The sequence below is a fragment of the Strigops habroptila genome, chromosome 5, assembly GCF_004027225.2.
Source record: "Strigops habroptila isolate Jane chromosome 5, bStrHab1.2.pri, whole genome shotgun sequence".
Taxonomy (NCBI): domain Eukaryota; kingdom Metazoa; phylum Chordata; class Aves; order Psittaciformes; family Psittacidae; genus Strigops; species Strigops habroptila.
Genome location: NC_044281.2, coordinates 14,155,455 through 14,171,693, shown reverse-complemented (window position 1 = coordinate 14,171,693; position 16,239 = coordinate 14,155,455). Strand labels below are relative to the sequence as shown.

The following is a 16,239-nucleotide window of genomic DNA, read 5'->3' as shown; positions in this document are numbered from 1 at the left end:
TTAAGGTCCTTTCCAACCCTTACGATTCTATGATTCTATGATTCTATGAATAGGTTCAGTCAGAAACTGCATTTGTTGTTTTCCTGCATGACAGGGAATAGCATTCCTGGAAAAATTAGTAGCTAGCCTAACTGCCTGCTTCTCTCTTTTCTTTTCATGGAGCTGAGAAAATGGATGACTTTGATATGGGAATTAAGAAAGCAGTGTCAAGGGCTTAATACTCTGGTCCTTTTCCTTTGCTTTGCGTATGGAGTTACCATGCCACAGGTGTGATTGTCATGTTCCCATGGGGTTGGCAGGTTGGCATTTGCAGACTCCATGCAGAGTAGGCATAGCTGTTCCTATGCACTGGCTGGGACAGGATTAGTATTCACCTCAGCAGAAATTACTTGCCTGTAAGGTGGAACCAAGAGGGCGAAATGGCTGATGCTGTATGAAGTAGGGAAAAATAAGAATTTATGGGAATAATTCCTTACTTGGGTGGAGGGTAATTCCACAGTCTGGTGGACAAGATGGCAGGGCTTGTTGTATTGTACAGACTATAAATCAATTTTTTCCTTCTAATGAAGCTGTAAATCACAGCTGTGCTCTATTACAGCAGTTTTTTCTTTCCTGATGCATGTGATGTGGAATGCAGAATTCTTGTACTGGTGACTGAAGACTAGCAACACAGTCATCAGATGATTGAAGAATCATTTCATGGAAATAGATACATAGCTGCCATTCAACACCATCATTTTCCTGATCAGATAATAGTAGTGGTGACCCCTCTTCCTGAATGCTATCTCCAACACTCAGACTACCTCAGCATGTTTCTCAAAAATAAGTTCCTTGAAGCATGAAGGATGATGACTCTTCATAGCTGCCTTCTGTTGTCTGTCTGTATATAGTAGCTGATGAGAGTTATTCCATTGGTTCAGTAGATGGACTTCTTGGGTTTACAGCAACCACTTCAGGTGGCCCAAGACTTAGGGTACCATCACAGTCCTTGGGTTTTTTTCTTTGCTCATATGCCTCAGAAGTAAGATTTGACATATGGTACAGATTAACAGAACTGCCCCATTGGTAAGGATTTCCTAATACCTAATTACCAGTATGATTTACAATGACTCACGTCTATCTAAATTAAGACCAACTTCTATATTTTTTTAAAAGGGTATGAGGCTTAAAGGCTTTGGGAAGATGATGGGTGAAAATATTTTGGGGTGATTACTTAGCTTGCCTGTGGTCTGCAATTTCTAGGCACAAGAGCAACATCTCACATTTCACATGGTAAACATTTTTCTGATACTGAAACAGAGATAACATCCAATACAATGATACCAGCAATGAAGATTTCCTTTTATTGCTGCCCACATGGTTGATACTCTCAGAGTAAACTTCACTCTGTAATTTAGGGCTTCTGTTTGACATTTCGTTTCTGCATGTGACCCTCTCCACTGAAGATTATAGATTATTTACCTGCGAGGTGTTACAGCAAGCAGCTTCTCAGATTTCGTGCTGGGAATTCTTTCATTAGCCATAAGTCTGGGAACAATGTGATGATCCAAGCATTAATACAAATGTGATTAACTGTCTTTTCTCAGCTTTGTTTGCTTTGTTCTACTGATGCCTACAAGTTACATAATGAGTAGCATGTACAGGGTATGCTTTAAAGGCAGTTCTCCATTGTAGCAGGCTTTATGGCAAATTTATTTTCCTTTTAGCAAAACTTCAGTGAGGAAAAAAACTGCGCTGTTGATTTATTCTGAATGAACTCCTGGAAGGCTTACTAAGTATGCCATGTGGAAAGCTCCTTGAAGTGCTGAGGGTTAATACTCTCTGCTCTTAATTTCAAATTCCAGATAAATATGGTTTCAGCTTTGATCTTATCTGGACTAATTCTTTGTCACTGTACTAATTAATTCAGCATGCTGCAGAAAAGATGCTAATTTGGGCATCAAAGAAATAAACGGGTGGGGGGAGGTTGTGTTTAATCAGAGTTGTTAAAAAGATAAGTTTTACTCCCATTAGGCTGGATCTGGAAGCGCAGTCATTTTAGCCTAGCTCCAGCAGCCTGATACAGTAATTAAAATAAAATGAAAAGAAAAAAAGGCACTTGTTCACTTAATGTTGACATAACAGGAGCAACATATATTGGTGTTAGTAATGTGCATTTCTTTATATTTGCATTTTCTACATAACCTTCTCTTTTCCTGCTGACCATAACCAGTTTAACCCTGATCGCAGCATTAGAATAATGTGGATTATCCTCCAAAATAATTTGAAGATGGCTAAATATGAGGATACTCACATTCATTAAATTTAGCTACATTTGTGACACACAAATAATAGTTGTAGCACAGGATGTTTTAATACATTCTTGTGTTACCTCCATTGATACAATAAATCAGAGGTTAGATCATCTTTCCCTCTTCATGGGAGCTATCTTTGCCTAAACTGCCCGTTGTTCACTATGGAAAGCTGCTGCTCTTGCTGCCTGCCTTTCACTTGGTGCTGCCCTGGGAGTGAGCCTCAGCAGGTGGGCAAGCAGGGAGGCACCAGGCTGGCCATGTAGATTTTTCCTGCAAGCAAACCTCAGGAGGAGCAGGAAGAGAGCAGAAGGGGCTGAAATGGCCGTTTCCTGTGTTTATCATCTTATCTGGGTTTTTTTTCTCACCTTGCCAAAGCAGGGAGGCTCCTGGGCAAGGCTTTGTCATGAGGAGGCCTTGCTGCAATACGTGGTGTACACTGGGGCATCTCCATGTTGCTGGGGCTTAATCCCTCCACAGAGGGAATGGGATCAACTCACTGGGAGCAGGGGGCTGGCAGTGAGGCAAGGAAAAGAGATGCTCACCCTACCTGGCTCACAGGCCTCCGTGCAGAGCTGCATGGAAGTACTTTCACCTTTTTGGATACTGGGGAAGATTCGAATAGTGTTGCCCAGCCCTTGCTGTGTGTGCTACATTCTTAAATTCTCAAAACATGTTTTACTGCAGCATGTTCTCTTCTTTCTTTTCCTCTTTCAGCTGTTGAAAAGCTCTTGGTCCCATTGGTAATAGCATGCTCAGTGGTAAAACTCAATGGCATACTTTGGCCCAATAAGTAAACATTCAGTAACAAACCTTTTAGGTATTTAAAGAGACACTAAAAATGTGAAAGACGTATTTCATTAATGCTTCTATTAACATAAATGTACAATGAGCCTGGCCTGTAATCACCAACAAGTCTGACTCACTAAAGATCTTTACAGCAATGTTTAATACTCTGTAAAAGTGTATGTATAAAAGTGATTAATCAAAGCACAGTACTGCTTCTAGAGTATTTCTTCTGCTGTAAAGCTGAGTGATAAAATAACTTAAAACACACGGCAATAGTGGCAGTTAATAAGCTTTTTATAGTCCCTGTGTGGACTTGAAAATCATACCTTATTAGTATCTTTATCTTTCTTGCTCACTCATTCATTCTTACCCACATTTAAATTTAATTTTAAGGGTTATTTCTAGTCTTTCATAAGGGACCTGCTTTAATAATCTTGGCATTTTTCCCCATTTGCTGTGAAATGACTAGGAGTCAGAGCTTTTGTTATATGTACTTTACAAATCACTCTTTTTTTACAGATCATTTCTGGAGATGTCAAGATTTTATGACATTGTTAGGCTTCGTATCTTGTTTGACTGTGTCATAGGCCCTCTGGAATTATTTCCCTGCAGATGTTTGCAATTCCATTGTGTACCCTGTCAGCTGCAGTGGCACCTATTGATCTAGGGCAACTGAATTGACTAAGAAATCCAAATTGCTGAATTTAGTCAGCTAGCTGCTTGGGATTCCATCCACCAGATGTTTTGCCTCCTTAGAAGTCTGGGACTTTATAGACCTGCCTGCTTTTTTAATCCTTGAAGCAAATATCAACACGTTTGAGATCTGGAAGCTCACGGCTCCACATGGAAACGAAGTGTTGCCATGACCACAGCTTTAGGTCTTGCATATAAGACGTTTATCCCAAGTATAACAGAGCAGGTCTATAGGAGGTTTGTTTTAATTTTTATCTCTTGGAAGCCTTGCAAAGAAGCGTACATATGCCAATAGAATGGTAATAAATACTGCACAAAGACGACACACATTTGGTATTCAAACTTCATTTAATGCTTCTAAGAGGAAAAATTTTAGTTATTTGCAGGGCATCCTTTGAAATTAATAGAAATAGAATAGCTCCTCACTCTTGCACAGCATGTTGTCAGCTGTTGCATATGGACTTCTCCCATAAGGATGAAGCACTCAGAGATCCAATCACATAAAGAAAATCCCTTTATGCTTTTGTTTACAGGAGGACTATGCTCTGAGTAGTTGGAATATTAATTTTCTCAACTGAAAAGTATACTGAGGTTATTAGGGCTTTAACTTCTTTAACAGTACTTCCCAGGCATTTACAGTGGATAATCAAAGAGCTGGAGCAGATACGGTTTTATTTCCTTACTGTCATTATGATTACAAGTGGCTTCATTTGACATAAATTGATTATAGATGGATATAGAATGAGAGGATACAGCTGATGCATTTATTTTCAGGTTTTCTAGTTATATTTCTCCATTTGCTACTTAGGGTTTTTAGAGTAACAATTCCATCAGATATTAAGTTGAAGAGAATTTTGCTGTGCACAGTATGGCAAAACAGACCTTTAAAAAATCTGTGTGCCATACATTTTTTCATTAATATTTTTATTCTCCTGGTGATAGTATTATTGTGGAAGGGAGGTTTTACCACAATCCAATTATTTGTTGCCTGAAGAATTGGAAATTCAAATCCTAAAGCCGTTCAGTTTTCATAGAATTTTATATGGATTTGGTTAATTCCATAAGATAATTTTGACAATAGATTTTTATCCTGTCCTTGTTGAAAGCACTGGAGGGCCTCACACTGATATCAGTGAGAACATGATCAAAGCCAGTTGGGCAGCAAGTACTTCTATTTTTTTAATTCTTTTTTCTCAGTAGAGAACCATTAAGCCTGTAGTGCACAAACCCATGCAAAATTACAATGGGCAGAAGTTATATCATTGGAAGCCCATGGCAATTAGAATGCGTCAGTGAACAGACCATAAATTTTTTAGGACAGGGTGTAAATTCAGAGAGAGATGATACTGGATCTTCTGGTTTAATACTGTCTACTCTGTATTGCCTTTAACAGTGTTAAATTTTTTGCTGCTTTTACTTTTTAATGTTTGTGCAAGATTTTGGTTAAGCTGAAAGACATATTACAGTAATAATAAAATAGAATGGATTTTCATGGTATAGCAATGTGCAAAAAAGGCCAAAAATCTGAACACTTCCCTAGCCTTGGGCTATATGCTGTATACTTAGTGTAACAGGTAAAATTGTAAGCCTGCACAAATCCCATCTGAAGCAAAAAATAGCAAAAAAACCAAAAGCTGTTTTCATCAAAACCAACTCACTATTCCCGATTTATAATTACACTGGAACTTGCCAATTTTATGGCAAGAGCAGCTCTACTAGCAAACAGCACTATTTTTGCTGAGTGTTGTCATTGGCAGTTATTACAATCAAAATTGTCACTTTATTTTATTTAAAATGTATTTCCCCAGTAAGCAAGAAATAATACCTTGACTTGAAAGGGATGTATGTTAAAGTTGGTTTTTTTTCTTTACTTTTCTCTTGAGTATGCAACATATCCAACTTCAACTCCCTGCAGCAATACAAAATGCTCAAGAATAATGTTTTCAAAATCAATACATACTGCAGTCAAATATGAGACTCCACAAACCCGTAATTGAAACTGTGGCAGAAAAGTAGGCAGCCTGAATATAAACAAAGTACCAGAGTTGGATTATGACCAAGATGCAAGTGCTAATACACCCTCTCTTGAGAAAACTGTCATGAGACCTTCCCAGCATGTGCGAGTGTTAGAAAGCAGGGGTGTTTCAGGTGCAGCCTGCTGGTGCTCATCCTCAGGCAATTTATTGTTTGGCTGCCTGACATCTCTGTAGAGAGCAATATATACAGAGTTTCATCTAGCTTTTCCTTTTCACTTGGGTTGTCTCTAAATCTGTGAGCCCTTCTCACTTTGTATCTTCTCACTCTGTATGTACAACCTCTGTCTCTGTTGCGTTTCCCAACTGCTGCTTTCACTGCCACCACCATTCTCTGATGGCGTTTGTGGCTCCACGGTCTTGGGACTGCTAGAACTCAAAAAGCTGCAGTGGAATCAGCGTGCTGCTCTATACTCAGGAAAACTAAAGCATGGAAAGTATCTGCTGTCTTTCTGCAGGCACTGAAATGGGTAGGGACCATGAAAAAGAACTGAAGATTGTTTATAGATGAGGCGTATGTATAGCTTCATCAAAGGATCCCTCAAAGAATGTAAGACACAATCTATCTCATTGCCACGCAGAAGAAAAACAAAGAGAAAACCATACACTGAGATATGACTCTTCCTACTCCCCAGCACAGCCCATGGCAGAGCCAGGATAAAGCATTTCATGTTATTACTTGTAGTATTTTCTCTTCTTCTCATTAGCACCACATGCTACATGTCTGTCTCTCGCAGCCATCATTCTCTTTCTAACCAAGTTCTCATTGACTGGAAGACTTGCTGCAGAGTCCCCAAGAACTTCATTCGACCACAAACTCAGAATTACTGATTAAAGTAACAAAAAATTTAGATCATTAACTTATGAGCCTGACAGAGTATTTGCAAGATTTCTGCTTTTTTCTGCTTTTGTCTGAGGAGAAACCTAAAGTCAGTGATTTACAGTTTAAGTATATGCATAGTAGTTCAGCTATTCCTACTTGAGTCAGTTTGGCCTGACACGAAAAATAAAAAGGGTAAAAGAAAAATCACCGAGGTAGTGCTGCAGACTTTCACAGGAGAGTTTGCAGCTTGGAATCAGAGTACGTAGTTTGCAATGTGGTATATTTAATGAAGAAATCAGTATTTTTCTATACATTGTTGTCATGCTTGCAAGGACACGTTAATTTGTGTGGGAAGACACAGATTGATCATTTACTTGCGGAACTGAAAATTTCAAATTGGAGAAGAAAGGGGATGGTTTTATACTTTTTGGCCCATAATTCATGAGCATATTTGACATGCTTGACCCCAGTATTCTGTCTAGCTCTGTCAGAAATGAAATGCAGCTCCCCAGTTCAGTCACCTTTTATAGGCTGCATAAAGCAGACTTACTTTATGCATATTTGTACAGGGTATAGAACAGTGGGACCCCCGAACTGATTGGGGGGGTCTGGAGGACTTTCACAGCATAAATATTAAATGATAGTATATTACTAGGCAGAAAGAAAAATCCAGAAGTACTTTTAAAAAGCGCTCTTATGAACTAGCTAGTTTTGTACTGTCAGAACATAGTAAGATTTTATTCTTTCAAATTGCATCCTTATTTAAACAAAGATTAAATCCTTAAATTAAGGCCACACATGAATGAGAGGCAATAGTTACAGATAAGAGCAGAACACATAGTCCAGTCTGGGTGCTGACACCACAGCCACTGCGGGCTGCTTTCACGTAGCTGTCCTGACATAAGAAGAACCTTCAGCCACTTTAAAATGTGCCATATTAATAGTCCAGCCGTACAGTGCCTTACATTTCAGGTTTGGTGGGGCTTTTCAACTTTGTTTCAAGCAATAGCTTTTGAAAGTATGGGGTCCGAATCAATTTGTAACCAGTCCTTTCTATTGCATATAATCCATTTTATACTGTTATTTTGCAATGTGGGAAATTGATGAATGACTAAGATTAAAACTCACAGTGTTCTGATTGCCTAAAATTTCTGTGTTTTATGATAGATAAGTACTGTTTTTTTCTTCTAGTAATTTATTTCCTCCCAACTCCTTCCTTGATATCTTAAACAGATTTGGAAAGAAAAAAGAAGATAAAAGTGGGAAAACAGATCAGAAGGGGAATCCAAAGCAAGGCATGCTTAAAGAGGAGGAGCTGGAGAAAATGAAAGATGAACGCGAAAGGTGGGTAAATGGTGGCAGCATCTTTGTTCATCAGATGAAAAAACTTCAAAGCAGGGGATTCCTTGAGGACAGCCTGGCTGGAGAAGTCCCAGTCCATGCCTGCTGGCAGTCAGGTCCAGGCAACGCAGAGCTTTAGGCTGGTCTGCTGGTGGAGTCATGGCTGCTGTATGACAGGAGCTTGTCTGTCTCCTGCAGTTTCTGTGCGCTTCACTATGGTAGCTACTATTCAGATCCCAACTTCTGCTAATCTGGTGAACATCAGTTCCTTCAAAACCTGTTTCACCTCTGCCTATTCCCAAGACCAGGTGACTTAGTAATTTTTTCCTCTACTTCTCTAAAGCAAGAACCTCCTCCCTTCTCTCGTGACAGCCTCTGCTGTGTTTTCCAACACTTCAGACTTCTTCAATTAAGCTGGCTCTGCCATTGACTGGTAGTATTTGTATTTAGGTATGTTCTTTTCTGTTTGCTCATTAGCCACTTGTTGCAGAAATATCTACACAACAAATGCTGAGTATGCCAAGAGACACCAGGAATAAAGCAAGTTCAAATGGTTAAAATCAGTCTGATGAGGCGGTAGGGTGGGTGAGATGGGCAAGGCGAGAAGCTAGCTCTGTGCCAGCTGTGAGTTGCCATATTTCTGAGGTAAGGCTCTGAGACTGAAATGAAAGGAACCACTGATGTAAGTCCAGTTCTCTGTCCCATTCATAAGATACTCCTTTTTTTCATGCCCAATCTTAGCAACTTCATTATCTTTGCAGACAAAGAGAAATCATAGTTTTGCGATTTCTCACATGTCTGCCCTTAAGGAACTGGGGACAGTTTGTAAGTGCTGACAAGTCTCAGAGAACTCCTTTCTCCCTTTCACCAACTCATCCAGATGTACTTCATGAAATGCTGAAGAAGGTCTTTGTTTCCCTCTGATGGCTACTATCAGAAAAGTAAAAGAGCCCATACTTGCTGGTTCTCAAGAGGCGTCTGCAGTTGCTGTAAAACTTTCCAAGTTGTAATAATATGGGTCGTCAGGGCATTCGGAAAGCTTTCAGAGGTCTTTTTCCTTCACTGGAGTATCCTGCTCCTGGGAGACAGAATGAGAGCAGGTATGGTTCCTTTTGGGCAGGCAGGGTCTTTCCGTATGGGCCAGCCTTTGTGGTGCTGGTCAGTCCCCGGGGAAAAAAACACCCCGCTTTCATTGGAGTCATGCAGTGTGTGGTCAGCTGTATAAGTAGTAGCTAACGGGTTTGACGGGGGAAAAAATAAACCCAAACCCCAACTCCTGAAGTCTGCTGCTTATATTTACTGTTTTAATAGCTCGTAAGGTATCCAGTTGCTACGGTGCTGCTACTGGATATGCTTAGCTAGTGTTTAAGTATTTAGTTCATCTAAGTTAAGTAGTGTCAGGAGAAACTTTGTACCATTTGTTTTAAAATTTCTGTGCCGTGTCCTTGATTTTGCCAGATTGATGAGTGCCTTTATTTTAAACTGCTGACTCCCAATTTGGATACTGGCAATTTGAGAGGTATGTGTCCTTCATTTTAAAGAAGCCAGTGTCTTTTATTAGGATCCTGGCAAGCTAAGAAGCATGTATCCCATCTGTTAAAGGGCCAGTGTCATTTACTAAAATGTTGGCAGGCTGCAAGGAATGAACCCTTCTGTCTAGAGGTCTAACGTTCCAATTGGACACAAGATAATTGTTGTTAATATTTCTTTAGTATTGTATGCTATTTTTTCTTAAATCACAGTTGCTGATTGACAGTAACTTGGTAAGGCTGCATTAGAAACTGGCAGCTCAATGTCTTCATCATTCTGGTTTCTCTAGTAATGATTTCAGTTTTGACCTGGAAGAGTTTGCAACTGAAATGGAGAACAGCAGGTGTGTTGAGAAGTGGATGAACCAAGATGATATTTTTAACTTACTTATTTGATTCTTCTTCCATAATGCACAAGAATAGAAATATCACACTTTTTCATCAGGTAATACATCTTATGTGTTTGGGGAATTAAAATTATAAAATAAAAAATTAACAAACCAGGAGTGAAATAAATTTTCCCTAATGTTACCCCCAAAGCCATGCAACACATGCTGTAAAAACCATTGAACTTTCCAAACATGTAAGAACATGGCTGTATATGTTTGCCTACATAAGACACATAAGACTCATGTGTCTTATGTGTCTTGTGTCTTATGTAGTCGGACTACAGGCTGACTACTGAACTCTTCTTGAGTTGATCATAAAATAGAAGAGACTTCATCTTTTCCAGAGTAAAAATGTATAAGGAAGCCAGTTCTCAAATATGGGTAAGAAAGAACTGTTTGGGAAATTGATTAAAATCAGTAGGAAGAAACATTACCTGACCTGAAGGTAATTCAGGCTTTTTGCTTAGTTGCTGACTGTTCACCTAGTGATGATACTCAGTAAGACAGTAAAGACAAGTTTTATAGCTCTGTCCCAAGATTTAGTAATTCTATAATGTAATTCAAGTCCAAGATTTTAATGCATATATTGGCAAAGAAAACCTTGTAGCACATCCACACCATAGATCTTCTGCTTCTATGACTTCACTAGCTGCAATCCTGCGTACTTGGTCTCATTTTTATAAAACCAGGCTTCACTGAAATTTACTAGAACATAGGTATATTTTTTTCCAACCTCTTCTTCTTGAGAGCGAAATAAATATATGTTAAAATGACTAATGATGTAGTAGTAGAACAGACTATAGAACTATTGTTAAATCTAGCATGGTTTATTCCCTGATACCTGTGAACAAATCCCGTATTTAACAGCTTTAACAAAATAAAAATTGCTTTTCCAACATTTAACCTATCTGGAATTAACTAAACACTCACCTAATTTTACCTTTCCAAGATTAGCTATACAAGTAATTCTTGTTCAGATCCTCAATCCCATTATTACAGTATTAAAGTCAGGGGGTTTTGCTTAAATATCAGTTTTCTTTAATGCTGACTGCCTAAATATTTCAGGATCTGTCATACTAACTGATACTATGATTTTTCATCTGACAGGCTTTTTTCAGAGGCTGAGCTGTCCATTTTGGATGCTAGTGGAAGAGGTCAGAGTAGTTGATTTTTGCGCTGGGTGTGACAGGATTAATGATCAAGTGCTTTTCAGCATCTTAGCAGCTGTGGACCTTGCATGGTTTTGGATGTTGGTTTTGCATGCAATATATGCTTGGCAGCTCTCCAAAAAACCAGAATTCTGTTCCAAGATCTCAGCTGAGAAATATTTTTCAGTAGGAAGTATATTTCCAGTTTACAGGAGCAGGGCATCTCTCAAGAGTTTTGCAGAGTATTTTGGTTGGTATTGGATGAGTGCAAATATTTCATGAAATTCCAGGGGTAGGCTTTCTTTAAAGGATGTAGCCTTCTTACAGAAATTTTGGCAGGTTTAACAGATGTGCAGAGATGTCAGATGTGTCCTCTGCACGATTATGGGTTGGCTGTGCAGTGACTCTGGCTCTGAGAAGAAACATCAGCTCTTACGTAGGTGTGCTGCATGAGCTTAAGTCCATCATGCTCAGAATAGGTTGGATTTCCTGCTTGCACAGAGAAGGAATTGTACAGTGCATGTGCAACAAGTCTGGCACATCCAGAATGTGTTACAGCTAGTAGGCGTATGCAGACAGAGTATATACCACTCATTCTGTAGTGCAGATGCTTCGCAAAAGGATTGCATTTGCTTGCACATTGGTCCTCAGCATAGATTTGCCTGGCAACTCCTTTTATGGGCTGCCAAGTTTCAGATTTGAACCTCAAAGAGCGAAAATAAATTTAGTATTTCTCTAGCCTAGTAATTTCTATTTCCATTCCACATTGTTCTAGTCTCAGTTTTCAGTACAACACTCTGTGCTGCCTTGTAGCTGCAGTTCTCTGAGGCAGCTCCACATCCTGCACTGAAATGCTGACATCATTATTTTTTTACTGCTCGTATTCCCTAGCAGTCCCCACCAAGATCAAGGTTTCGGTGTGCTTGTTGCTGTTAGGGGAAGCTTGGGCCTGACCCCAAGCACTTGCAGTTGAGGTAGAAGAGAGAAGAAAATCTGGCAGGAAAAAAATGCATCCTGTGGGTGTGAATCTGACATGCAGGCAGTGCAGCTGCTTGTCCAGGTTCCTAAAAAGTCTCTGTCAGGCTTGGAATTTGTTCCAGACCCTCAGCCCCAGGCCTCCTTCCTTTTCAAAGCCAGTGCTTTATTATACAACTACTACTTCTGCAAGCTTCAAGTGGTTAACAGGAACTTAGGATGTTAGGCATTATTTCTTTAGTAACAGCCTTCACGTGTGTCCAGTTGAATACGAATTTGACACCTCCTCATAATTTCACTGTTTTCTTCTTCTGACCTTACCTCCCTTAGCTTTCCTTGTGCCACAGCGATGCAATGTCGCTGAAACCTGACTGGAGAAAGCCAGAAGTTCATGGCACAGTTCAGGAGGACAGATTTAACTAGTGATATAGTTCTGAGGTAGTGGTTTGTCCTTCCTGACACAAGGCAAGTGGTTCATTGGACTGAGGCCCTATTTTAAATAAACTCATCATTTTGTTCATGCTTCAAAGAGTTTGGCTGTAATAAAGCATGTGCTCCAAAGGTCTAGGATCTGCCCATAAAAGGAAAAAGCAAATGCTATGTCTGAGGTTTATTTTGATCAAGCTGACTCAAATCTGTATTTTTAGTGTGTTCTGTGTAAATTACTCAGAATTTATCATTTTAACAACAAGATGTTCACTACGTTATTAAATACTGGAAGAGATCCTCTCATCTTCTTTCTTTCCCTTAAAACAAGATTTCTCTTCCTCCCTTTCTCCATTTTTTTTCCCACTTATTTGGGATTGTCTTTTAATTTTCTAACATTTGAAACAAAATTGGGTAAGTTGTGAAACAAAACTGAATAAGTATATTAGGCACTTGAGTTTTACACATAATAATTTGTTTGCCTTTCAAATGTAAATAAAGTGACTATCACTTGAAATAAAACTATTTTTCCTGTTTGTTTAGGATTATTTTGTTGGAATATTCCTGCTGAAACCAAAGTCTCTCTTCCAACAGAGTTGAACATTTCCTTGATATTTGAATGAATTTCACAAAAGGAAGCACCTTGTTGAAAATTGGGTGATTTTTAAAAGTAGCTTGAGTTGCTGGAAAAGGAGGCACTCTATGTAAAAAACTAATGCTCTGCACTTGTTCATAGAAGCAGCTTGTTCTTTTGTTAAAACAGTCTCGGTTTTGTAGTTCTTGTTGGAAAATAATTGAGGACTTTTTTAAAATAATATAGAGTATTTGAGTAGAGTGTTACAGAAGCAGAAGGAATATCTGGCCCTTGGTTTCTGAACGTCTGAACTGAATGCTTAAGTTACAGTAAATCACAAATTTGGGTAAAATCAAATTGTTTCAGTTTCTATATTAAAGACTGAATTTCCTTTACTTTTGAGGAACCTTCCAGCAACTGAAGAGCATTTCTCTCTTGTCTTAGCAGCTCTGATGCTTGTTGTCTATTCCCATAGTTAAAAAATCAATACATATGTTTTTGATATTTGGCAAACAGAGGTTTAATTTTGCAGCTGCAAGATCCCTGTACGAAGGGAATGCATTTTACAGAAATAAAAACATTTAGATACCACTTATATGAGGGAATACTTGTGTATGAAACTCCATTCCATTTCTGTCAGCATTTGTTTCGTTATATTTAATTACAAAAGATTTGTATGTTACTGGAAATCAAAATGAAAACAAGAATAGCTTCATGCATGGCAGTATGGTAGAAAAGCCAAATTGTTTTGAATCAAAAGTTGAAACTCAGATTGTTACAGAAATCAAAGTATTATATTTTCAGATGCGTAGTACATCTTAGAGTGTGCTCATACGCACACATTGTTGCCGACCCCATGTAGCTTTTTTGCCTGTTTTATCCACTTGCTAAGACTAAAAGCATTATTATGGCTGTTTATAGTTCATATTGATCTCTGATAAAATGTTGGTAACTGCTCTTCTCACCATTAAGCTCTTTGCTGAACCACATGGTTTTCTGGGACTCCTGAGCTTGAGCATCATTATTTCTTAAGGGTTAATCCAACATGGTATATCTGTTCATTGAATATTCCTGACTTTGCAGCACAGCTAGGTCCTGTGGTTTAGACAAAATAAAGTGTTGGATGTGATCCCAGTTTTAATACTCCCAATTTATTATAACCATTGAACCCTGATCAGATCACGTATTGGATTAGATCCCAGTTTTTTAAATGTCCCAATTTATTGCTGGCTTGCAACCCTGATAAGAATACATATTTGATTAAGGCTTCAGTTTTCAAAAATTCCAGTTAATTACTTTTAGATTCTTATTAGATCATAGCTGTGTAGTATGCTATGTTGAAGTTATGAAAAAATTACAGGATGATGTTGCACAGGTCAAGGTCATAGTTTCATTTTGTGCTGACAGTATGAAGTTATCAGATTTCTGTTTATTACTGTGGCAGCACTTGCACTGGACAGGGGGACAGATGAATCCCAACCCATTGATTCTGAATGATTCTCATTTTAGATCTGCTGCTGCTCTGCATACCAGAACATGTAATAAAAGCCTACCATGGAACACTGAGAGATTGATGTTTGGTTATGAATAGCTGAGGTAGATGGGCCTCACCTACCTTTTGCAGGTTGCGTTATGGCATTTAGAGCCAAATAGCAATTTTTGAGCTGCTTCACATGGCTAATCCACCGCTGGAGGACATTTTTAAGACAACATTAGGCTGAGAGTTGATCCGAGATCATCCTAGCTCAAGAACATTAAGAATTCAGGATAACAGTGGCACATGGCATTGGCCTTTAACTATCACAGTACTATTCTAGGTATTGGAGACTGATGGAAATAGTGCTTTCCAGGTATCACAGCTGTGCCCTCAAAATTTAAGCACCCCAATTCTCATCTAAGCCATTGGTTTCATTGAGGCACTGATTTCACTTTGCTCTGGAGACAAGTTTCCCCAGGCTGTGCCACTGGCCCACCTAAAAGGTCACAGCAGATCAGGTGCAATAGCCTGGCTCTTTCTTGCATAAATGGGCCAATGTGTGTTGTTCTTTTCTGTATATATTGGAGTTTTATAACTTGATGGTTTTTTAAAATGACACTGTAAAGCAGAAATACTGCTGTTAGAAACTTTTACAGGCCAAACTAACAAATTGAAACTGGTTGATGTACTCAACAACATGGGTAATAGAGTGCTTTCTAGGAGACAGGCTAATCTGGCCTAGAGATTTCTTTGATGCAGTACTGAATGTAGGTCAGCTCTTGCCTACCCCAAAATCAATAAGGGCATAAGAATGACTTGGAAGCTGCATTTCATTCCTTGCCCTTCCATATGTGATTTATGACAGTCTATCATTAATCTTTGGCATGCACTTTGCAGTAGTGCCACGGCACAGAATTCCTGTTCTCAGATTCGTTTACCTACAGGATCAAAATGAGAATACAACTCATGGGGATAGGCAGGCAGGAAATCAGTTTGCCTGTGTAATTCGCAATAGTGGTCTTAAACCAAAATACCTGAAAGTGTTAAAGCTTTATCTGCACAAAGCTGAGTTTTGCTTTCTAATTCAGGACTGTTAATTAGAAAAAACCTGTGAATCCCAGGCTGGAAGATGGATGGAGCCTCTTCCTGATCTTGAAAAGAGGGATTCTGTTCAATAGGTGCCACGTTCAGTGTCGTATGTGTAGAATAAAGAAATATGCATGGAATATCATATCACACTGAGCTAGCTTGCTCCTTCCACTCCTGGGATTCCATTCAAATGAAAGCATAATGTTTATGCAGTTGCAGAGTTGGTTGTGTGAACTCATGAGGTCTCACTAGTTAAGTGGAACTGTGAGATGTTCCAAGAATACCCACTTACTGAAGGAGGAGGCCCTGGGGACTCGGTAGCTGTCAGCCTTTCTGGGTCTCTTCTGAGGCATTACCTCATGTGTTTGTGGATGTTGGGTTTTCATGAGGTGTCAGATCAATGTTGTGTCTTCCCATGGTCATTACAGTGTCTCTGGTATTTTTCTTCAGTGTTAGAATCCTCAGTGGTTTTGACTGATACCTACTACAGCAGTTGCTGGAGCCGAATTGGTCAGTGGCAATGAATAGACTGAAGTCTCCGTCTCCCCATAGTATTTCTGCAGGTATACTGCAATTACTTTGTACTTGTTCACTGTTTATCTGATGAACTTCTCTGACTGATGTTTCGGTTGGAGAGGTGAATCTGTGGCTTTGGACGACAA

At 39.1% G+C, this 16,239-nt stretch overlaps 1 protein-coding gene across 1 annotated transcript in view; it reads left to right on the top strand.

Annotated features, from left to right (window-relative positions):
• PARD3B (par-3 family cell polarity regulator beta) overlaps positions 1-16,239 on the top strand; it is a 416,125-nt gene that overhangs the window by 307,366 nt on the left and 92,520 nt on the right. The window contains exon 19 of the mRNA XM_030485475.1: positions 7,863-7,973. Coding sequence (XP_030341335.1) covers positions 7,863-7,973 — 111 coding nt within the window. The remainder of the gene's footprint in view (positions 1-7,862; positions 7,974-16,239) is intronic.